General features: G+C 34.8%; 1 protein-coding gene across 2 annotated transcripts in view; it reads left to right on the forward strand.

Annotated features, from left to right (window-relative positions):
* Positions 1-26,132, forward strand: part of BRD10 (bromodomain containing 10) — a 74,608-nt gene extending 48,476 nt beyond the window's left edge. For both annotated transcript variants that reach the window (XM_080911725.1, XM_080911726.1), the window contains 4 exons: positions 5,862-5,951; positions 17,922-18,037; positions 20,764-20,951; positions 21,917-26,132. In XM_080911725.1, coding sequence (XP_080767851.1) covers positions 5,862-5,951; positions 17,922-18,037; positions 20,764-20,951; positions 21,917-25,503 — 3,981 coding nt within the window. In that variant the 3' untranslated portion in view covers positions 25,504-26,132. The remainder of the gene's footprint in view (positions 1-5,861; positions 5,952-17,921; positions 18,038-20,763; positions 20,952-21,916) is intronic.

Here is a 26,132-nt window from a genome sequence, read left to right on the forward strand (position 1 = left end):
CTTCTTGACAGCGTTTATGTTGACTTGTTAAACACTAGAAATTTGCCTCCTTTAGTTGCTTCATAAGAATTCATGTTTGTGTGAACAGTATAAAACTTGGAGTCAGAAAATAGCTTCACAATTGTATTTAGAATATATATGCACCAGGGTCATTGAAATAATGGCTTTGGGTTTATTTTGTGTGTGTGTGTGTGCGTGTGTGCGTGTGTGCGTGCGTGTGTGTATTGTAAAGAAACTAACCGTGTCTGTTACTTTTTCCTAAGAGCTGTGTCCTTCCCTGTTAAAGTTTATAAATATTAATAATAAAAATCTGATGCCTTTATTAAAAGTGAAGAATGGTAGGTTTTGTTCTCCAAAGACCTTAAGTGAGTAATGGGTATCAGTAATGTTCTAGTAGGTAAAACATGTGGACTATGGAACTAGACTATTTGAGTTGAATGCCAGGCTCACCACGTGACTATTCTATCACCTTAGCTGAGTTATTTAACCTCTACGTGTAGTTGTTCATCTGCACAGAGGAATGATAGTAGCCATTACATTGCTAGAGCTTCCCAAATAGGCATAGAGACTGCTGTTGAAAAATACTGCATTTTAAGTAGGAAAATTAATTAGGATTTTAAGAGCATCTGTTGCACTTTAGCACTTTTCCAGCTACTTAGGACATTAAATTAAGACCTGGAATCTGGTTTTATTAAAATAGCACATGATGGAAACTAAGAATTTTAAAGTGAAAAACCAAATAATATATTGACCCACAGAGTAAAAACTTAGACTTTCTTACTCGAATATTTTGATTCGTATACAGTGGCAGGTATATCAGCAGAATTGTGGGATTTATTTTTTATCAACAATAACTGCAAATATAGATAATATTTTTATTTTAGATGGTTAGAATATTATTTAAGTTTTGTATCAAATTTAACAGTTACGTTTTTTTGGGGTTTTTTTTTTTTGTAATATAAATACTTTTAGACTCAAAACTAAATGTCATTTTTCCTAATAAAGTTGATTGCCTCTCAAGAGCCTTTCTCTTGTTCAGTATATTGGGGGTGTAATAGTATATAAATTCTCTTTTTGTGCTAAATTAAGTTAGAAAGTTATTTTTAACTTGATGTGTCAAGTCCCAGTAAATTCCACTTTTTTAAAAATAATGAAAGAGGAGTTGGAAAAATGGTTGATTGGTTAAAAGTGTGCTCTTTCAGAGGTTCTGAGTTCAGTTTCTGCACTTACATTGAGCTGCTCACAACTGCTTGTAGCTTTAGTGTCAGAGGATCTAGTGCCTCCAACCTCTGTAGGCACTTGTACTCAACATGTGCGTGTGCGCGCGCGCACACACACACACACACACAAACACACACACACATGTAAAAACAATTAAAAATAGTCAAAATAATTTCTTAAAATTTTAATAAGTAGGGACTGGAGAAATGGCTCAGCAGTTAAGAGCACTTGCTGTTCTTCCAGAAAACACAGGTTCTGTCTACAGTGCCCAGGTCATGTGACTCACAAATGCTTGTAACTCCCACTTCACTGGATCTTGTGCCACCTTCTGGGCTCCATAGGCACTTGCACACTTGGTAGTCACTTAAACAGACATATAATTAAGTGGCCTTACTTACCTTTTTTTTTTTCTTCTTGTTGGTAATCCCACCACATACAAATACACACAAAATACTTTTTTAATGAGTGTGTACTTGGCATCTGATCTATACATGTGATTCATTCTACAGATTAAGTATTATCATCATATAATAAATTGAGACTAAAATTCAAATCAGTTTTTAACTTTCCTATGTTATAAAGTTCTATGGAATATGTCATATTTTAATTGTTACTCTTCAATTATGTATTTTCAAATTGGGTTTTTTAAAATTTATAAATGGAGATGTTTTTAATCTCTCTAAAACCTTTCAATCTTATTTAGCATAAGGCATTAGGAAAACATTTTTAATTACATAGTGTTGTTAAATATTTTGTTAGCTTGTTCTTCAGAATTATTTTGTTTTCATGTCAAGTAAATATTTGTTATTTATTGTCCTTGCTGCTAAGACATAGTTTATGTAATTTTTAATGTTAGCATAGTTTTAACAACTTGATACAATTATTTTTGAATACTATGTGGACTTCTAATTTGTATTTTATAGTTGGTATTATAGTTACAGATTTTATAATTGTAGGACCTTTTATTAGAACAGTAGTAAAAATGACCCATTTTGTTTGAACATAATTATTTTTACTTTTCATCATGATTTCCCCTTTGCTTTTTAAATATGACCTACATTTTTTTAAATTTTGCTTTATTTGGAAGTATCTTTCAAACCTAGTGTGGCTCTTCCAAAATGGCATGATTTTAGTGACTGAAGTGATAAGGAAATCTTTATTATGTAATTCTCTGAAATATGGTCATGAAATTCTTTTACTTAAAAAGTACTGTTCTTTTTTCTAATACATATATAAAACTTTAGTTGAAGGGACAGCCTTTTAATACTGTCAATGAAAATAATACATTATGAATTTTATCCTAAAACTATGTGTTCAATTGTTAGTTTTTAGCATTTTTAACTTGTTTAGAAAGAGCCCTCAGCATATGACTAGTAGAAGCAGTTTAGAATTCTGTAGTACCCTCTGCCACTGTATCACCTCAGTCACTTCACATCAGCTGCTTTTAGTTCTTAGGTGTCAACTGAAGATATACCTGTCTAGCCTGACCTGAGCCTCAACCAAGTTCCATCTTTCCATTCGTTTCATGTGTAAATTGGTTGGTTGAGGCTCAACCTTGATTCATTCAAGTAAAAGGCTTATTTACCTTATTGAAGTGTGTCACTCTTAGATTCTCCCTGGGAAGGAGGGGCAGTAGTGACCTCTGGAGTAGGAAGGAAAAGCCCAGGGGTGTGTGTGGTCTGGCCTGGTGGGAATCCCATCAGTTCAGCATCTTTTTCACCTAGAAGGTCCTGTGTCTCAGTAAAACTTTCTAAATTATTACTAACCAGAAAAGAACTTAATGAGATGTTTTTCTTTGTTCTTACTAAATGTATTTGTTCTCCTTACTAAGATGAATTTTTACTGTGTTGATTCTAGTTTTAATAGAATTACCATTTGAAATAGAAAACTTTTATTATAAAAAAAGAAGGAATTGAGTTATATGTGACATACAATTGGCATAAATCAAATTATTTCTACTCCAGAATTTTGTAATAGCTTTGCATAATTTTGTGTATTGTATGATAAGCATGCATTAGGTATATACAAATATTAAGAATATGTTTGCATATTAAGAGTATAAACCAGGCCTGGTTGTGATAGCACGTATCTGTAACACCATCACTTGGAAGGCTGAGAATAGCCTCAGCTACAACATTTTGAGGGCATCTTGAACTTTGTAGTAAGATCTTATCTCCACAACAAGGATTATAAATTATTACATAGATATTGAGTTATCTTAATGTACCTTCAAGATAAATACCACTAAAAATATTCTGATCTTCTCATTTAAAAAAAATACACTTAGGACTTAGATAAGGTAATTTACTTTAAGAACATTATCCTAAAAATATCTCTCCCTATAAATTTGGAAATTGTTAATTTTTATTTTTATTAGCTACAGAGCACCAGAATGTTTTACTGTCTCAGTAATTGTGCTGGTTTGTAATTCGCAGTCACTAAGTACATGACTACTCAAAAGTGTGACCCACTGACTATAACTAAACTTGTCAGCTGTAGAAAACACTAAATCCAAAACTGTCTAGGTTCCCCTGCTTTGTATGCACACTGATATTTAAGAAGAGTTGATTTAACACAGCTTATTAACTAGGTAAGCTAGAAGTGTTACTTCATATACCTTTTAATGCTTTGGCCTCAGCTGTTGTACAGTAGATGAAATATAATTAGTAGTTGATGTCATGAGTAATTGATAATTGAAAGATCTTTCAAACTTTTAGGATGTGTTTTGTTTGTTGGGCATATGCTTTCATTGTTCCTGTAAATTTCTACAAACTACACATAAAATATGCTTTAATCATTTTAAGTGACATGCCTAGAATATAAGGAAAATCACTCTGGGCTTTGCCATAGGTAAGTGAAAAAAATCTATACTATGATATTAACCAATGCACCAAATTCGGTGAAAAAGGACAACTATGACATAACAGTAATAACAACAGACTGTAGTGCTAAGAAGTTTGAGTGAGCACTCATCACACCCATGGAGAACTGACGTTGCTCTGCCGATACTTTGTCAGTCACTATTAGCTGAAAATGTTATCTAGTTGTAGATGTTCTTAACTAGTTGACCAGTCTACTGTTTGACCATCAGCATTTCCTTCATACCAGATTTTACAAATCAGAATATGTGTATCAGTTATGCTCTCCTCCTGTGTAATATTTTCTACTCTGAAGTTGCTTTTGTCTTTGTGTTTTACAAGTACTCTACCCCTGAGCACATCCCCAGTCCTAAAATTGTTTAATTTGGATTTCTTAGCTATTTACTTGTCCTGCTTTATCAATGAATTTGAAATTTTTCAGATATTTCTAACAAGTAATTAATACTAATTATGGTATAACATATGTGATAATTTGAACCATTTTGCCATTTTTACAGATAAATAAATGTATATCAAATTTTCTTAAGGTTTTAGTTTAATTTAAAGCAATTCCTGTCTGTTTTTAATTACATAATAACAACTAGCAGTTATTTTGTAACCCACTTGATTGTTACTTCTGTCTGATTTTCTAATGAAAAAATATGTACTTTTGAAGAAAACACTTAACTTTACATTAATGAATGTAATAAACACACTGATAAAGGTTAGTGATAATTTATAAATATATAGCATATTTTTAATTATACAGTATAAATATCACAAGATATTCTTAGATCTGAAACTTTTTGTCTGTATAGATGTAGTTTTGCTTTTGAATTTTCTATTTTTAAAAAATAGATTATCTTAAATGTATTAAACTCACTGGACAAACAATATAATTTTACAATAACCATAGGGAGTAACTACTATTTTTGTTAGTATTTCTTAATCTTCAGTTTATAAACTTTACTTAAGCCAAGCTAGGTCAGTTAATAAGAGTTCATCATTTTGGTCATTTACCAGTGTTAACCAAAGTAAAATAAAATTAGCCACACAATTATAGAAGGAAATAGATACTGCTTGTAAAAATTCATTAAGACCTGTTAAGCTCAGTTGGGCTGGGTGACACATTTGAAATCTAGCACTTAATAATGGCTGAACAACATAAAAAGTTTGAGAGAAGCCAGGGCTACATATAACAACCTTAATCTTAAAAAAAAAAAAAGCAACAGTAAAAATTATTAAAGGTATGACAAGAATATGTACTTAATTATGTTTCTATCTTCGACTATATTACACATAGTTTTAGTACAACTTCTAGCAACAGTAGCTTAGTTTGTAAAAGTATAGGGTAGCAAACCTTAAGACAAGGATAATGGCCACTTGAAGGCTTGTGTTTTACCTTCTCGTAGGCTCCTGGTGGGGTTATTTCCTACAGGTGATTCAGTAACTTATAAAATCTAATGAGTTTCCAGATCTTTGTCATTCTGGGCTGAAAGTTAATAGTACTAAGACAGTAACAGGATCATAATGCAAACATAGAGGTGGGGGTGTAGGATGAGACTACCATTGTGAGATTTTATCTCATTTTAAATGAAGCCTGAAGTTCATACATCATAACAAGTAAATATCACAGACGTCAACTGTAGGTAGAGCTTTCCTTGCTTTTATTATTATGGAGAAATAGTTTTAATTTCAGTATATGTTAAATAATTTTTGTTACCACATTTTGGGTGTTTTATATTATGTGTTATCAAGCTGTGTTTTTGTGTTTTGTTTTAGCTTATTTGCACTAATCTTGATGAACTCAGGGAATTAATCACAAAAATCGAGAATGAACTCAAAGATCTGGAAAACAGTAGAAAAAAATCGGTAGGTGTTTATCCAAAAGTTCTATCTATTATTGTCAGCATTAAAATATATTCCTGCTTTTTTTTCCGAAGTTTTTAAAAATCTTGTTCTCCTAATAACATGAAAATTTACAATTAAGAATAGAAGCATTGTCTCTTTCATTTCTCCCGTGTGGTCTAATTTTCATTTTTAATACAAAAAGATTGTATCAAGGCAAGAAGATTAATTTTTTTACCTGGTTTATAATAAGTATAGTCTTAGATATTATCCATATGCTGGTTGTTTTTGATAGCTTTTAAGATATTGCATACTCTTATTTAATGAAAACCTATTACATAGCAACAAAGTTAATCCTATGTAATATTAAACAAATATAATCAGGTCCCAAATTCTTTTTATTGCTACCAAGATGACTCCTAAAACAACTGTTACAGACTCTAGGCTTTTAAGATTAATTTTTTACTGTATGTCTTAATAATTGATCAATTATTTTCCTGAAGTGATGTTTATATATATATGTATATGTGTGTGTATACACACACACACACACACACACACACACACACACACGCTCTCACGTGGTAAAGTGCTCTGTGTTGTTCATTATAAATAGATAACATCTACTTAACTAGCATTTATGTCATATTGGAAACACAATTATACACCTATAAGTAAGGGGAGAAGATATCAAAGATTTAAGAAAAATCAGTCATTAAACTCTTTTCTCATGAAACCACCTGCTTTGTGCTTAGAACTTTTTGATATAGATATTATAAAGTATGATAAAGTGATTCAGCAGGTTAATAGTAGCCATTTTACATGTTGTTAAGAATGATTTATTGGAAGTACGTTGAAGAGATCAGGCTGAAGTATCACAAAACCTCAGTGCTGTCTTAATGCAGAGTGAAAAGACCTTAAGCATTTCAGAAGTCTATCATATGATACATCTGAGAGGATCGCTGTAATCCTAGAAGTGAAGTATGTTCATACTAGTCATCAGCAGATGTGGAGACACATGCTTTTAATAGCAGCGCTCAGGGGAGGCAGTGCTAAAATAAAGTCTGAGTTCAAAGCCAGCCTGGTCTGCATAGTGAGAACCAAGCCAGTTAACACTACCTAGTGAGACCATCTCAAAACAAGAACAGTCTAAATAGTCATCACCTAACAAGAAAAACCATATGGTTAGTATATCATCAGAAAGTAGGAAAAACATTTCAGAAATACCTCCATTTAAAAATAGTTGAAACCTTTGTTTTTATATGTACTTTATGTATCTGGGAAGTCTCTTGATGTGGAAGGCTGTTTTATTAAAATTTACTATAGTAATATGTTCTTCATCAAAACAAAAACAAACAAAAAACACACTATGATAAAACTTTCAGCCAAAAAGGTTTATTTTTTTCATCTTATTTAATATTTTATGTTCATAAAAGGCTGATTCTTTAGCAGAAAAGGATTATCATTTTTTAAAAAATCAGCATAAATTATAGTTTTATAGGAGCTATTGTTTTTAGTTACTGCCTCAGAAGGTATTGTTTTCATGTTTCATAACTGAGTAGGCTTCTGTAAATTGCACAGCCTTTGTATACTACACATAAACATTACTTTCTATGATACAAATTTTGTTTATGCTGCAGTTTTAAGCATAGCTGATTTAAGCACATAAAGCACATATTACAGGAGAAAATTCTTGCAGACCCTCAAGATTCTCTGTGAAACCTGACTTCCTTAATGAAGTGGATCTCCAGTATGAGCATGTCATCTTCCTTCATAGGATAAAGTAGAAAACAAAGTGCAGAAATGAACTGAAGGCTCATGACAGTGTAGTCTTTTGCAAGTAGGTTTATTAGGAAGTTTGAGGTTATATAGATAGTTTTATGGATTATATTTTTTGTCTCCAAACTTGTCTATGTTCTTTGTTATTTACAAGTTGTTTTTGATGTTTCCATTCTTGGAGAAATTGGGTTTTTGGAACTGTACTTTACCAGGGATAATGTTACTGAAGTACCAATAGGATGTAAACTATTTCCCCTTGGCTGAAGCTCTAAAGGACAGTTTACATAGACAGTTGTCTTATCCAGTGAAAGTGACCAGTTTTGATTTTAGAATTATCTTCACAATTACCTTTTTCCTTTTCAAAATCTGATGTTGGAAGTGATCTGTGCAAATTACAGAAATTAACTTGGTATCATTTAAGAGTAAGATGCTCTACTTAACATTTTTTAGTACACATAAATGTAATTAAAAATCCTTATTTTAATCATTTAATGATGTTTTTTGTGCCTCCTACTATCTGAGCACAATTTAAACCTCTGTGATTGACTCGGTGATCACTGTTATAAATATCAGTTGTTTTAGTACCATAAAACTGTGTTGCTGTTACTTGATCTAATTAATATTCAAACATATATTTTGAAGAATTGTTTTGATACGTTTGCTTTTGGTCTGTCTCCCCTATCCCCATTGTCAGACTGTCTGTCAGCTATCACTTTTTATTGTAGACATATATTTGCACAAGTTAATACTTACTGGAATTGAATTTACTGTAAAGACTGTTGTAGGGAGGCTTTTTTTTTTTTTTTTTTTTTTTTTTTTTTTTAATGTATGGACTAGACAATAGAGATGGCTGCTTTGACATATCCCTCATCCTGTGGGCTTCCTGGCTATTGCAAGATGAATGAAGATTAATATTTATACCCTCGGAGGATTACTGTCAGGACTAAAATAGTACTTAGAATCAAAACATTTCTTTCATTTAACATTAATTTTCATTCTTTATAACAACGAATATCAAAGAAGGTGTAGATGTTTAGTTACCCATAAGTTTCTCTAAAGTTAGAAGTTGCACGTGGGCTGTTCATTTAATTCACTAATAAACACCTAGCTGTTTCAGAGAGTTTCTTCTCTCTGGGGTCTTTCTAAATACTTTTTCCTACAAACAAGGGAAGCCAAGTATGTTGTACATCCCTGTATCCCTGGCCATAGAGGAAAGGAAAGTAGGACCAGAAGTTCCAGGTTAACCTTCCCTACATAGTGGGCTTGAAGCCAGCCTGAACTGCATGTGTCCTTGCCCTAGGGTAGAAAAAAAATTCCATTTTCTTATCCAGCCAACATTGCATTTAAAAGGTTATTTTTGTTTTCTCATTAACCAGCTTTATATTGTAGAGCACTTTATTGTTAAATTTAAAAGACTTTTAAAAATATCTCAGGTTTTGCCGTCAAACTGTTCATTACAATAGAAGTTTATAGTCTCTTAGTCTACATCATTTCTTTTGGATTCTACCACGCTGTACTTATTCATCTGCCTCAGCTTTGTCTAAAGGAAGGCATCTAGTTGAGATGGAGAGAAATAAAGTCTGACAAGACCTTTTAATTTCTCTCAGTTATAATTTATGCTACAGGAGTTTTTAGTATTCTTGAAGAGGAATCCTATTTTTTGCTGCTTGGGTTCTTATAGCTTTACATGAGATTAATTTCTATTCTGCTGAATTATTTTGGAAACATTTTTTCTACTCTAGGAAATGTTTTAGTCTTCCTAGAAGTTAGAGCATGAATGTTTTAATACATTTACTCAGTCTTGTTGTATTTGAAATTTGTTAGACATTGCCTTCTAGGTAGTAAAAAAATGGAAGATTTTTATCACTCTTTTTAAAGAAAATTTTATGTGAATTTGTTTTTTTCATTATTTGCTCACTTTATGCTTGATCATAGTTTGTTCAAAGAGGGATCTGCCTTTAAGCAAAAATTCATGGATAGATTGAATGTAAGAAAAAAAATTTAAGTACATTTTTTTTTTTCCTGTAGTGGAGAATTAGCTGCTTCACTAGGAATGTGATCTGCCACCCAGGTTTCTGTTTGTACAAAGCAGTGACGTCATCACAGTGGCAATTGTGTACTTGTACTTGATTTTAGTGCTAATTTAGAAGTATAGCAAATGGGGATGTGTAAATTCAACATGACACTTAAGTGAAGCTATCGAGAGTGTGAGAGAGAATTTTACCTGGCAATGTTAAAATGCTTTTGTAACGTTTTCCATAGTAATATGCAGTCATTTTACTATATTATCAAAACTAGCACTTTTTCAAAAAGGACTATATAGCAATGAGATCACAGGGTTATTTTATCTCCTGAACTGATATACAGGACTGTGGAAATGTGGGGGCAGTTTTTTACTAGATGTAGCATTAATTTTTTTTTATTTGCTATTACCTAGACTTTAGTTTATTAACATAGGTTTTGTTGGTTTGGATTTAGTTTTTCAAGTCAAGGTGTATAGCCGTGGCTGACCTGGAACTTGCGCTATACACCAGACTGGCTGGCCTTGAACTCTGAGAACCTCCTTCAACTGCCTCCTAGTGCTGAGATTAAAGCCAAACCCAGCTAAAGCAATTTTAAATTTTATTTGTGCTGTTTTCATTCATATGAGTTTACATTCTTTGGAAGACACTTTTTTTTTCTTATTATTCTTTTTTCCTTTTTTTTAACTTTATTTTAAAAAACAAAGATAAATGTACAGATTTTTAAGCATTTTTGCATAAAAGTATACAAACACATTTTTATAAGGTTGTAATTAAGTATTTGTGGATACCTATACATACACATATGTATATATATAACCATAATATAGGAAAAGAGGTTATTAATTTGAGGAGATAGGAGAGAAACTGGGAGGGGCTTTAGGGAAAAAGGGGGGGATGTGATACAGTTCTATTTTAATTAAAATATATTCTTTTTTTTTCTTTTTTTCTTGATCTTCACATAGTCTGTGGGTTGTTTCTGGGGTGTTCAGGGCTTTCTGGGGTTAGTATCCCATTATCAGTGACTGCATGTTATGTCTGTTCTTTTGTGACTGGGTTGTCTCACTCAGGATGATATTCTCTAGATGCATCCATTTTTTTGAGAATTTCGTTAGACCATTGTTTCTGATAGCTGAGTAGTACTCCATTGTGTAAATGTATCACAATTTTTGTATCCATTCATCTACTGAAGGACATCTGGGTTCTTTCCAGCTTCTGGCTATTATAAATAGGGCTGCAATGAACATTGTGGTGCATATTGCATTTGGTTTTAAATGAGCCATCATTGATCATCAGGGATCTAGTGACACCTTCACAGTTATTCTTACTTTTCTTGAAATGAGAAATAGGACTTTCTTTTCTATCATAAGATTTCTGTCCGTGCTAAGAATTAGTCCTGGGATACAAGTACTTTGTCTTGTGATCCATGTTTCTTTCTTTGTACTAATATTTGTAAGCAGAAGGATGCTGGAGAGTGGCATTCATACTTTGACTGTACTTATCAATTTTTTTTGCTATGTAATTTTTCAAAGGATAAAATGGTATATATTCATCTATCATGAACATCATAACATTTATTACCTACAATATAATAAAATTTCTTTTTACAATACTTTCTCAAATTAAAAAATTCTTCTATATTAATATATGATTTAACTTTCTTATTATATGATTCCTAATAACTTGTTTTGATTATATACAACAGTACAAGAAAATATTTTTAATGAAAGGATGGTTTATATAAGTGTTTTTACTATAAAGAGCATCTGAGTTTATTAATGTGCAGACATATCCATGATGATGAGATACATTTGTTTTCCCCCCTTAGGTTTCCAATGTCCCCAACATTAGTAGATTGCCAACTCCCTCTTTGCAGCACCCTAGGCAGTGTTAGTCTGGCATTGTCAAACCCATCCCAGATTTGCAGCAGGATGGAGTTGTTCTTTAGTTGTGAGGTAAGTTCCCCCATGCTCATTTCATTCACATTCATTAAGATGCAGGTTTTCATTTTACAGTATTGTGTAGTTTTGTAAGTTTGTGTCTTTCCTCATGGTTTCGTAGGTTGTTGGTGCAGTATACTCAAAAAACTTATAAAACTGCATAATATAATAAAGGACTTACCTTGTGACCATAGATCAGCTTCTTTTAATAATATTCCCCAGAGGGTCACTTTAAAACTCTAGTACAAAGGGAGCTGGCAATCTGCAGATGCTGTGGACATTGGATGAGAAGCAATGAAAGGTAAGCTGTGAATTTAAACTATTCACTGTTGTTTTTCTGTTGAATGCTCAAAATTCATTGTTCATAAGGTTTATAATCTGTTCATTAAAAAAGAATACTACTCTTGGTCTGGAAAAATGGCTCAGTGGTTAAGAGTAGTTGTTCTTGCAGAAGAACCAGATTCAGTTTCCAGCATTGACATGGTGTTCCATATCACCGTAACTAATTCCAGGAGACCCAGTGCCATCTTCTAACCTCCTTGGATATGAAATACACACATAGTACACATATATACATGCAAGCAAAACACACAAAATTAGTAAAGCTTTTTTAAAAAAATTACATGGACTGGAGAGATGGCTCAGTAGTTGAGAGCACTGGCTGCTTTTCCAGAGGTCCTGAGCTCAATTTCCAGTATCCACATGGTGGCTCACAACCATCTGTCATGGGATCTGATGTCCTCTTCTGCTGTGTCTGAAGACAGCTACAGTGTACTCATGTAAATAAAATAAACAAATAAACCTTTTAAAAAATACTACTCTGTTTTTAAATGTTCATAATATTAAATTTATATAATGTATTTGAATTTATTGTTAAACTTTCAATCACTGAAAATGGTCAGGATTCTGATAATAATATTACATGCATAACATTAAATAATATACTAAATAAGTTTTTAGCAATGCTCTTAGCACCTGAGTAGTTGCCCCAAATACCAGTCCAATCTATTGGTCCTTTTGTGTAACAGTTTCGTTCTTTTAGTTCTGTAATCAATACACATGAAGACTTTGGCTTTTTTTTTAACAACTTTATTTTACAAAACAAAGATAAATGTACAGATTTTAAGCATTTTGCATAAAATTATACAATACATTTTTGTCAGTACTTTTTTTTTTTTTTAAGGTTTGATAGTGTGATAAAGATCCCACCAGTAACAATGAGCATAAAGTATACGTAAAACAAGATGCAACCTGGAAATAGTCAAAGTTTTCTCGGTGTGTAAAGATTTTTTTTTTTTTTTACAATGGGCAGACAATACATGTAATACAGGGTACAACCCGGAATTTGTCAATGTATTCTTGGTGGGTAAGGATTGAACATGACTATTTTTTTTGTTTTGTTTTTTTTCTTTATTTCTTGGACTGCATACAACTCAGCCACCAGAAACAATGACTTAACCAAATTCTTAAGAAAATGGCTGCATCTAGAGAACAATCATCCTGAGTGAGATAACCCAGTCACAAAAGAACAGACATAATATGCAGTCACTGATAGTGGGATGCTAACCCCAGAGGCTCGCACTGCCCCAGAAACAACTCACAGACTTTGTCTTTAAAAAAAAAAAAAAAAACAAAAAAAAAACAAAAAAAAAACAAAAAAAAACCGTAAGGTTTACATTAATAAAGGTAGGGAAGTCCTGGTTTTCTTTTCTTTTGAAACACACTCTGTAGCCCAGACTGATGTCAAACTTGAAGCACATCCTCTTGCCTCTAACTCTAGTGCTAGGATTATAAATGGGTGCCACCACAGTAGTTTGATGTTTTTTTCTTTAAATTCAGTTTGAAAATATGTCTCTATTTTAATTACTATTATACTTTTGATTCGGCAAACTATCTGCACAGTACAATCTATTTCACTTGTGTAGGACCCAATCTTGCCGGGACCAGGAGAGACAGCATGATGTCTGGAAGAGTGGAGTTTAACACTTCTGAGATGCAGCATTTTAGTCTGAAGCCAGTTCCATTTTACAAGTATTTCCCGAGGTGACTTTCTTCTAGGAGGGCATGTCCTTTTAAGTTTTAATAAATCCATCGTGGAAAAAATAGCCAAAAAATTTTTTCATCAGTAAAGTTATTAATCAGTTAGAAAGCTATTTCTGGTTTATGATTATTTACTTAGTTTAAACATAATTATGTTTAAATCAAAGTTTGATTTGAAGTAGATTGTTTTTATTGAATCAAAGGTAGAATAGATTGTTATTAATTGCTTGTAAAATGAATGATGTTTATGCTTTTTGTAATAGTTCTCTGTACACTGTGAAAGGGAAGTCACTCCTCTGTAGACAGCAGCAGTGTTGGGACAGAAGTTTGGTGGAAGATAAAGCACAAGGCTCAGAGCTCAGTGCCTAGCACCAGTGCTATGGGGCCCCTAATGTTACCGTTTTAGTTGCATTTGGATTGTCAGTATCATGTTTTAACCAGATGACACATGAAGCCTTGAGTTCTCTCCCATCTGAGTAGTTGAGTGAAAAGTTACTTAAATGCCAGTGCATGTAATGATTGTGCTCTTAATCACCTCAAGACTATAGATTCACATTCCCATGGCAGTGTATAAGTTTCCTTTCACTAGAGACATACTTTTATATATTTATACATTTTATTAATAATCTATGATAGAAAACCATAGGTATCTTGTGATCTCCACTAGTCTCAAAGCCAAAAGAAGTGTGGTTGCCCTAGATGAATACTATTTCTTATTCTGTTTAACAGTTTTGTTTTATGGATCGAAATAAGACCTCATGTTATTTTACCAGTTCTTTTGAGAAAAATTTGATTTTAAAGTATAGCTCACTACTTACTTGGGTCTGACTTGAACTTTTCTTAGAACACATTTGAAAAGAAAGCAGTACTATTTAGTTATAGTAGCATTTCTCAATTTGTAGGTCACAATCCCTTTGTAGATGAAATGCTCCTTTCTCAGGAGTCACATAAGACCATCTGCATATCAACTATTTATATTATGATCTATAGCAATAGCAAAATTATAGTTAGGAAGTAGTAACAAAATAATTTTATGGTTGGGGTCACCACAACATGAGGAACTGTGTTAAGGGGGTCACTGTGTTTGGAAGATTGAGAATCATATGTTGTAGGAAATTCCATATTAACTGACCTCAGTTAATAATATTTGTTGCTCTTACAGAAGACCTATATTCATTTACCACCTTCCACAAGGAGGTGTACAAGCACCTCGTAACTCAGTTCCAGAAGGTCCAACTCCCTCTTTTGGCTTCACATGCATTACACAATGTAGTGAACTTATATACATACAGGCAAACACTCATGCACATAAAATAAATTGTTTTTAGACATGAGTTAGCATAAGGTTCAAATTTGGTGTATCTATAGCTCATAACCCTACCTCCTCTTACGCTTCTAATAAACAGTTCTCTTTAGTATTCAGAAACCACAGCCCAGTGGTTGGCTGTGTGCATCCATATCTGTATTGGTCAGGCAATGGCAGAGCCTCTCGAGATAGCTATATCAGTCTCCTGTCAGCAAGTGCTTCTTAGCATCAGCAATAGTGTCTGAGTTTGATGTCTGTAGATGGAATGGATCCCTAGGTGGGGCAGTCTCTGGATGGCCTTTCCTTCAGTCTCTGTTCCACTCTGTCTATACATTTTTTTTTTTTTTTTTGGGAAGTAAGCAGGTACAATTCTGGGTTAAAATTTTTGAGATGGGTAGGTGGCCCCATCCCTCAACCAGGGCCGTGACTATACTGGATATGGTCTCTACGGGTTTTATCTTCCCTTTGCTGGGCATTTCCGCTAATGTCATCCCCATTGGGTCCTGGGAACCTCTTGCTTTCCTGGATTCTGGGACTTTCTAGTGTCTGCCCCCAGTTCCCCATCCCCCACTGCCTCACACTTCTGTTCAATTTCCTGACCCTCTGTACATCTCCCTGGTTTTCTCCCACACCTGATCCACCCCCCTTTTCTTCCCCCTCTTTCTCCCTCTACCTCCGGTGATTATTTTGTTCCCCCTTCTAAGTAGGACTGAAGCCTCCACACTTTGGTCTTCCTTCTTCTTGAGCTTCATATGATCTGTGGGTGGTATTGTGGGTATTCCAAACTTTTAGGCTAATTTCTACTCATCAGTGAGTACATACCATGTGTATTCTTTTGTGACTGGGTTACCTTACTCAGGAATTTCACTTGTTTGCCTGCGAGTTTCATGAAGTCATTGTTTTTACTAGCTGAGTAGTATTCCAGATGTGCATGCTCGCAGCCAACCATAGGACCTTATAAGCCCAGGGACCCCAATGGAATAGAAAGGAGAAGGGCTAAAAGAAGGTGAAGGAGATTGTACCCCCTCCAGAGCCCCCAGGGACTAAACCACCAACCAAAGAGTTCACATGGAGGGACCCATGTATATGTAGCAAAAGATTGCTTTATCTGGCCTTAATGAAACAGGAGGCTGTTGGTCCTGTGAAGGCTTGGTGCTCCAGCATAGGTGGATGCTAGGGTGGTGAAACAGGAATGGTGAGGGGGAGAAGCACCCTCATAGAGGCAGGAGAGAGGGGGGGATGGGATGGGAGATTTATGGAGGGGAAACCAGGAAAGGGGACACATTTGAAATGTAAATAAATAAAATAACCAATTTTCAAAAATTAAAAATTCAAAAACCTTAGAAGAAATAATAGCTGTTTGTGTTTTTATAAACATATTCTATTGCTTCAAAATATTGAAACTTTCTGATCAGGCTATACAATTAATGACTGTGTTATAAAGTTACAAAATTATAATTATAAATTATGAAGGTTTTGTGTATGTGCATGTATGTGTATATAAAAATTGGCAGCTCCATGTATAACTTTAGAATATACCTTTTCTATAGATAGTAGCCTTACTCTCCTATATATGGGCAGATTAACTCAACAGTTGCTTATCGAATAAAGTCTGATTTTAGATTTGTTAAATGTGATCTACAATACTTATCTTTCATTAGAAGTAATACATATGAATTACATGATACATGAATGTAATAGTTAAGTGCTGTTCTTAAATGTGTTGTTTCTGTAATGATGAGATGATTTTATATATGTTGATGAGGTATATCTTTACTTAAGGCTTTTATAAACTACATGATATGAGTTTATTTGATGCTGTTTATTTCCTTGTTTTGTCTTGTTCTATTCTTGAGCCAGGGTCTCATTGTGTTACCCTGGCTGGCCTCAAACTCAAGATCCAACTGCTTCTTCCTCTCCAGTGCAAGATTAAATCATGTACTACCACACCCAGTCTTTGTTGCAGTCTTAGTTTGAGAACTAGTTTGGGTATCAGAATCAAGCAGATATGGATGTACATAGATATAGTATACAAAGATACAGTGCACATAGATGGATGGGGGTTGTGGGGGAGAAGGAAGGCAGAGGGGGAGGGAGAGGGGACAGAAAATAACTGTAATACCAGCAAATAAGAGGAATGTCAGTAATAATTAATTTTAGTGTAGTGTTGTAGACTTTAAAACCTAGTTGACTGGGCTCAGGAAGGTAATTCAGCAGGTACGGATGCTCACTGTAGAAGCAGGAAGATTTGCATCCTAATGTTACCCTTCGGTTTCTAAATCTTCTTGCACATGCACACACACAGACATCTCAACACATGTAAAATAAACAAGTTAACTGTATCAGTTACTTTTCTACGCTAAAAACTACTAAAATAACTCTAACAATGTCTAAGAAAGTTTGTTAAATCTCTCTGTCTCTCTTAGAAGTTAAAACTTTACAACATGAACCAAATTTATTTGATGAGTGCATTTAAATATTTGTGCTTTTACATTGTTTTGTTCATTTGGTTGGTAGGGTTTTTGGGGGGGGTTGTTTGTTTTTATGCCTACTTTGGCACTGGGAATTAAACCAAAGACACTACATATGTTTAGTAAATGATTTGTTAAGGTATTTACTTAACTTTTTTTTTACTTAACATTTACTTTACTAACTAACATAATTGCACCATTTTTAAACTTGTTTTTTTTCTACTTAGATAATATGTGTTTGGGTTTTCAAGTATGGAATTGAAGGTCACTAAACATATTTAGATTTCTTAAAAATATTTCCTCTTTTGTAAACCTTTGTGGAAAATATTTTTGATAAATTATTAGTACTTTTGTTATTTTTATTAGCGAATAAAACTTAATTGACATTAACTTTAGATTAAGTATAAGGAATTTACTTTTTAAAATTATGTTTTTAGGGCAAATGGTACCATCGGAGGCAAGCTGTAAAAGAATTACATAGTACACTGATACGCCTTTTAAATGAATTGCTACCATGGGAACCAAAGTTAATGAAGGCTTTTCAGAGAAACAGGTAACAAGTTTTTGTGATGTATATAACTTATTCTAAGTCCCCATTTATGATTGTGGGAAAATATAATAAAATCATTTAGATTTCTTTTTACTCATTTGTAATTCATCAAATACAAAAAAAATCTCTGTGATTTACTTTCTAATGGAAGAAATATACAGATTCAAATGTGATAAATGCTAGTGGAAAGAACATGAGGGAGGGAATATGAAGTTCTTGTTTGAGACCGTAAAGGCTATTCACAAAGCTTATGCACACTCATAATGCATACTCTAATATTCATTAGAGAGAAAAACCCAATAAAAGGGGCACAATCTCTAACTATAGAAATGTATTTGGTATATAGAGGAAGCACAAAGTTAGCTACAGCCAAAGAAAAGTGATTGATAAAGATGGTAGTAGACACAAAGGTAAAGGTATCCAGGTCAGGAATTTAAGAGTTTATGTGGACTAAGATGAGTACTTTTCAAAGGTTTTGAACAGAGATAGGATGTTATCTTCTCTGTTGGGCTTGCTTGCTTGCTTGCTTGCTTGCTTGCTTGCTTGCTTGCAAGTTGAGACTTGAATTCAGATCTTTGTACATGGCTAAACGAATACCACTGAGCTGTATCTCTAACCTTAAGCTTTCTTGTTTTGGTTTGGTTTTTGTTTTTACATTGGTTGGCTGACTGGCTGATTGATTGATTGATTGATTGATTGGTTGATTGAATTTGTGTATATGGAGGTGGGATATGGTTTGTGGCCTGAAATACACTTGTGTGTGCCATGGTGCACATGTGGAGGCTAGAGAACAATGTGTAAGGAGTTGATTCTTCCTACCATGTGATTCTTGGTAGCAGGAACCTTTACCCATAGGAACTATCTCTGCAACTACCTGACCTTAAATTTTAAAGCATTTGCTTTAGCTACCATGTTGAAATAGCTGTAAAGACGAGAGCAGGTGAACTAGGTATAGTGTAGTAGTGACCCTAAAAAACAAAAAACAAACAAAAACGGAGAGTAGCTTGTAGAGTCAGTCACACATGACAAGAAGTGATTTGGATTTAGGTATAGCTTCAATGTAAGATTGGTAAAATTTGACTAAATATTATATATAACTATGATAGGTTAATGCTATTGTAAACTTGAAACTTAGAAATGCCATGGAAATAAGCTTTGGGGGCATGTCTGTAAGGAATTTTCTACAATAGGTTAATTGAGTTAGAAAGGCTCACCCTAAATGTGGAGTAGACCCTGAGAGTAAACAAGAGAAAGGGAGATGAGCTCAGGCACTGGTCTTATCCCTGATGGTTAGTGTAAGAACCTGCCACTTCAAGCTCCTGTTGCCATAACTTCTTTGCTAGGATGTACTCTCAGACTGAAACAAATACACTCCCTTCCTTCCATCCTTAAGTTGCTTCTATCAAGTATTCTGTCCCAACAGTGAATGAAGTAGCTAATAAAGTAGAAATTCATGAGTGAAAATTCCCATGCCTAAAATTTTTGATCTAGATAACTGTCATAGTGGATTTGCCATTAACTGAGACAGGAATGACTGAAGGAGAGTCAGGTTTGGGAAGTGATAAGGGCTGAATAGTTCGGATTTAAACATGTTACGTTTGATAGACTTTCTAGGCATCTACTTGATGGTGGTAAGTAGGCATAATGTGAGTTATGTAAGTAATTCAATAGTATTACTAGATTTGAGGTACAAATTTGGGAGTTATCAGCATTGATTATATTAAGAGTCATGAGGTTAGTAGAAATTATATGAACAGTGGACATTGCAACATTTGTAAGTGAGGTAGACGAACAGGACACTTTAAGAGGCTTTGGGAGAATGCTAAGTAAGATAAAAAGGATAAACAAGGAAGAAAGGTGCCTTAGAAACTTGGTAAGTTGAAGAAAAAGAAGCTATAGAAGAGAATTAGGAGAAGAACTGAAGAGTAGTACTCTTTTGTGACCCTCTGGCATAAAATGCAGTGGAGAAGTGAGATAGCACCAGGAAATACAGATTGAGGTATAGAAAAAGCATTTTGATTTCTTTTAATTAAAAATTTTTGTTTTGTAATAATTTGTGTTGAATTACATAGAGGAATAACAGTAGAGTAGTAACTAGACAAGAAGATACATGTAAAATTGGGGGTGTTAACATAGGTAGAAGAGAAGGAAAATATGAATACAAATGAAGGTATTTAAAGATAAGATGTGAGCATATGAAATATTTTTCCAATTATTATCATCCATGAAATACAGATAGTCAATAGCTGAGAGTGGGGATGGCATTCAACCATTATATAGATGTTTCTCTATTCTAATCTTATATATAAAAAGGGATATTTGTTTCATAGCTACTCTTTGCTAACTCATGCTAAATCAAGCATGTATATGACATGCAGATCACTGGGACTTGTTGGCTAGGCTACTTGATGGGCCCCAGGCCAATTTTTCAATTCAAATAGAAAATTTTAGTTATCTATTGCCTTTTTAAAATAGTTATAGCCCTCAGAGAGATGGTGTGTTCAAACTTTATTCAGAAAGTTTAAAGACGTAACCTTTCTTTAAATTTTGTAAAGCTTATATCATACGTTTTGTCTTCTTGGATTATTGGCAAGACTGAACTAATAAATATTTAGATACACTTAAAACAAAAAATGTTTAATGACAATTGAAAGCATTTCGATATTTAGTTTAAAATGCTTATTTTACTTTAACTTCTAGAAGTTCCATATTACATTCGTTTATTTCAGGAGCCGCCTGAAGAAAGACTATGATGACTTCCGAAGACTACCTGATCATGGTCAGTTCACAAGAGAACTGTGGACTACTGAAGACTGTGAAGGGAACCCTGAGAGAGAGGCTCCTAAAGCTGAAATCAGTAAGTCTGTAGATGCAGCAGAACCTCTAGACAGCCTGGAGAAAGAGCATGAGGATCCAGGTAGGCATTCCAGTTTTCTAAATGTAAGTATAAAGAGAATTTGCTGTTTGTTGTAAAGGCAAAAGGTAATTTGCTCAGTGAGTGTGATTGAGGAAATCTGATATTTTAAAGAAAAACCATCCATATCCTTGTAAGCAATTTCTTGAAAGCTATTATTAAATTTTCAGAGCTTCTGGAGCCAATGCCTAACCCTAAGTTACATGTGTGTCATTGCTTGTTACAGATCCTGCACTGCTAATCTGTTACCCCTTTGGAATTTATTGATTATCTTTTTATTGTTACTACTCATAAAGTTCTGTTGGCAAAGTTTGCTGTAAATGAATTTGATAAATCCTTAAGATTGTGAGGATTTCTTTTAAATGAGGTGTGGCCAAGGTTGATGGCCAACTGAGAGCAAAGTAAACCCATCATTCTAATAAGTTTGGGTAGCTAGACAGATAAAATTGCATGTGACTTATTTTAACTCAGCAGTGGCATTCTTTAGTTATATAAGAAGTTGATGGAAAAACTCATGATATGTTAACATATTTCATGTCTTGTGAATTGTAAAAGTGTACTTCTGACCAGATATGACTATAAGTTATTTAAGGATAAAAAAACAGGAAATGTTGAACATTTCATTTAGAGTCCCTAAAGAAAATACAGAATAGCAACCATTCTTCTGTGGTACAAAGTTCTCCGTATCTAGAGAAAGAAGACTAGCCAGATTCAACTTCTTTTTAACCATGAGTTTTTCCTTATCACTTACACATAGACAGCAGGATTAGACCAAAACTACTGTAATAGGTTGCTCTTGAGCATACTTGGGATACAGAAGTCAGCTTGTCAACCTCCTTTAGTAGTGCAGAAGCTTTCGAATGTCTGTACTTCTTAAATTACCTGCTCAAAGGGTGACTATATATTTTTAATTGGTGTTACGCAATCATTGTTTTCTATAACAGGATGCTTGTTTTTATCATTTTCAGATGATATGAAATTATCAGACATAGGCTTTCCTGTGGCCAGAAGCAAGTTGTTGAAAAAAGAATTGCCTTCTAAAGATACAGTGAAGACACTGCCTAAAACACTTAAACGGCAGTCCAGACAAATTAGTTGTCTAGATGAGAGCACAGAAGAGCTTTCACCAAGGAAGAAAGCAAAGCTAAGCACAAATGAGACACCAGCTGAGAACTTAGATGTCGACATGCAGATTGACTGTTCAAACGAATCAAAGCCTACGGAACTGCCATTTGCAGAGTCCTTTGCCTCAAAGGATTCAGTACCAGTGTCTACTCTCCAGAAAGGGACCAAACCTATTCAGGCTTTGCTTGCAAAGAATATTGGGAACAAAGTGACCTTAACAAATCAACTGCCCCCTTCCACGGGTAGGAGTGTTCCTGCTGAGGACAAGCCAGCTCTATCTCCTACAGAAACAAGCCCCATAAAGCCAGCATTGACCTGCCTCACCAGTACAAAAGGACCTTTACAGATGGTGTACAAAGTGCCCTGTGCTCAGTGGTTGCCAGTAGACCTTCACAGTAGTTCTGTCAAGATTCAGATGCAGCCTGTGGTGGATTCGAAAACAGGAGAAAAGATCATGCAGCAAGTTCTTATTCTGCCTAAGAATTTTGTGATTCAGCACAAAGAGGGGAAAACGGTTGCAAAAGAGATACCTCCACCTCAGCAGAAAGGCACAGAATGTTGTTCACCTTGCCCACAGACAACAAGCGTAAACTGTTCTGTAGTATCTGTTCCTGTCACCTCTGTTTCTACCCAACTACCTAATACAGTTCTCAATAAGACAATTACACTTTCATCAAATGTGAGTGCTAGATCACAGTCTCTGTCACCTATAACTTCTGTAAGTAATGTATTAACATCACCAGTTAAGACTAGCCAAAGTGAAGCAGGAAAAGTCAAGAGTACAGTTTTATCCACCACATTCCCCCAGCCTAACACTTCACCTACCATTTCATCAACAGTTCAGCCTCTCCTGCCAGCAACAACACTACATGAATCTGCAGATCCTGGCAGTTCCCTCCCCTGTCTTTTACAGCAAACTGTTGATTCTTCTGAGGCAAAGCAAGAACTAAAAACAGTATGTATAAGAGATTCACAGTCAATTCTTGTTAGGACTCGAGGCGGGAACACTGGAGTTGTAAAAGTACAAACTAATTCGGAACAAAATTCACCTAATAGTTTACCTTCAGGCTCTGTTTTCACCTTTGCACCTCAATTTCAGGCGTTTCTTGTGCCAAAATCAACATCATGCCCTGTTTCCTCACAAGTAGCCGGAGTGACTACTACGTCTAGTCTACCATCTTTCAGCCAAGCACCTACGTCTGTGTCTATTTCATGTGGCTTTCATCCACCCATGGGGAAAAATCTCAAATCTACATTAGGCCAAACCTTCAGCAGTGGTTATGTGGGCCCCATGATAGAAAAAACATCATACATGCCCTCTTCACCCCTTAAGCCCTCCATTTCCTCCAGCTCACTGCTACCAACAACAGCAAATAGTTCAGTTAGTGTAATTAGCATATCAACAGGAAATTTTGGGCAAACCAATACAAATGTTACTCATTCATCAACTAAACCACAACAAGCAGATTATATCACAAAAAGTTACCCAGTTACAAGATCAGAAGCAACAACAGCAATAAATGGAAATGGGCTCAGTGAGACTCTAGGTCAGAAACTGATGCTGGTATCAGCTCCATCTATTCTTCCTTCAGGCGGTGTACCTTCAGTTAATATGGCATCAGCACCAGAAAGTGTTTCTACCCAGAAAGTAGTTCTTATTAATGCTCCAGTTCCTAGTGGCACTTCATCCTCAACTATTGTTGCTGAATCATTAAAACAGACACTTCCTTCTCCCTTGAATAAAACATATATTAAGAATCCAGAGCAACCTCAAATAGTACTAATTCCCTCTACAGTAGGAGCACCAATAAAAATAAATTCTTCACCAACTGTGTCTCAGATTAAAGATGTGAAAATTGGACTAAACATAGGTCAAGCAATTATAAATCCTCCAGGAAATGTGCCAGCTATGTCATCAATTAATATATTGCAAAGTGTAATGCCGAGAGGTGAAGACAAAAGTAGTAAGGGCTGTATTTCACCCATCTCACCAAGTGGTAACTCAGTTCCAGCAACCTCAAATATTGTGAGTCAAAATCTCCCTCCTGCTAGTGAGTCAGCAAGAGCTGCAAATACATTTTCAGGAATAGGAGCAAATGTACCTTTGAGTTCTCTTTCAGTGACCTCATCCCCTGCTTCAGTTGGGACACGACCTCCTGTTTTAGTCAGTGGAAATGATACCTCTTCCAGAATTATGCCTGTTTTGTCAAATAGACTTTGTACATCAAATCTCGGAAACACTGTGGCTATATCAACTGTAAAAACAGGACACCTCGCATCATCCGTTCTCATTTCAACTACACAACCAACAGTGTCTCCCAAATGTTTGACATCAGCTTTGCAGATCCCTGTGACTGTTGCTTTGCCTACATCTGGAGCTACATCTCCAAAAATGATCAACACAGTTCCACAGTCAGCAACGGTACCAGGAGCCACATGCCCTCTCTCTCTCTCTAAAAGACAGTCTCGAACTTCTCTCCAGTTTCAGTCACCAGGGACTACAGCTACAGTGCCAACAAATGCAAACACAAGTAAGCCTCTAGCTGAATTATCATCCCCATCACAAAGTCCAGGTAAAATAACTAGTATCTCCAATGTTACTTCTTTGCCAAACCAGCATATGCCCCCTTCATTAGTAAAAACAACTCTCGGTAACAATTCTATTGCAGGTGGCTCTGCCATTCACACTTGTTCACCACCATCAAATATAACTAGTCTGGCAGGTGCTCCATTCAGTGAACCTTGTATTCAGCAAAAAATAGTTATCAATACAAGTACACCTTTAGCACCAGGAACTCAAATCATGATGAATGGAGCCCGGTTTATTGTTCCACCACAAGGTCTTGGAGCTGGTAGCCATGTCCTCCTTATCTCTACTAATCCAAAATATGGACCTCCCTTAGTTCTTAACAGTGGCCAAAGCATACTGGCTACACCAGTAGATAATCCTGTCCAAAAGATCATACAGACATCAAATAATTCTTTAAGTGGACAGCCTTTAAAGCATTCTGTAAGAAACTCTACAAAGATTGTAAACTCTCTTGGACGTCCAAGTTCTCTCTCTGCAGTACATACAGCACCACACATCATAAACACACCTGCTAAAGTGTGTGTTGCACCTGCACCACCGGCAGCATTGACTTCAGTAATTAAGACCTCTCCAACTACTCTTTTAGCTAAAACATCTTTGGTTTCTGCCATTTCCTCCAGTAATCCTCCACTGCCAAGTAGCACATCGGTATTTCATTTGGACACCTCTGTCAAAAAGTTATTGGTTAGCCCAGAAGGCGCCATTCTAAATACCATAAATACTCCAGCAGCTAAGGTATCTTCATCTCTTCCTCCAGTTGTATCTGCTAGTCAAAATCCTGCCTCTGTCTTCCCTGCTTTTCCATCTGGTTTAGAGAAGCCTGACACAGCTGTACCTTGAATTTAGACTAACTGAGCCAGTTTTTAAATAATGGGGCATTGTTTTAACTCCTATAAAAATTTTAACTGTTTATTATACCGTTGGAAACATATTGTTCATACATGTGTGTGCGTGTGTGTCGTCGGTGGGTGTGTGTCTTAATGTACCTTCATTAGCTTGCCTAAAACTTTATTAAAGAGGAAAAAAATACACCATTTCATTCATTGGTGAGAGGATGTTTTCCAAGGTTTTTTGTTCAAAATATGTCATCAAGATTTACTTGTCTATATAACATAAATTGAGCAAAGTCAAGTTTGAATAGTTTAAGTAAGCTAGCCTTTCACACTTATATCGATACGTTTCTTCTTGAATTTGGATCGTTGTGGTGTAGCTACAGTATAGTAGTATTCTGTGTCATTAGTGACATTTTTGTTTCTGTAAAAAGAATATATATATATATATTTATGCATTAAGAAAATGCAGTTTATGGTGTAAAATTGTACATATTCCTTAAATCCCTAATAATCTGTACTAAATATATGTACAAAGAACAATACTGTCTTATTTATGTTTTGTTTACATAATGTATAGTTTTTTAAGTATTTTAGTAATTTTGGACCAGTGAACTGTTAGCAACAATGCAGAAGAAT

Source organism: Micromys minutus, assembly GCF_963924665.1.
Source record: "Micromys minutus genome assembly, chromosome: 2".
NCBI classification, from domain to species: Eukaryota; Metazoa; Chordata; class Mammalia; order Rodentia; family Muridae; genus Micromys; species Micromys minutus.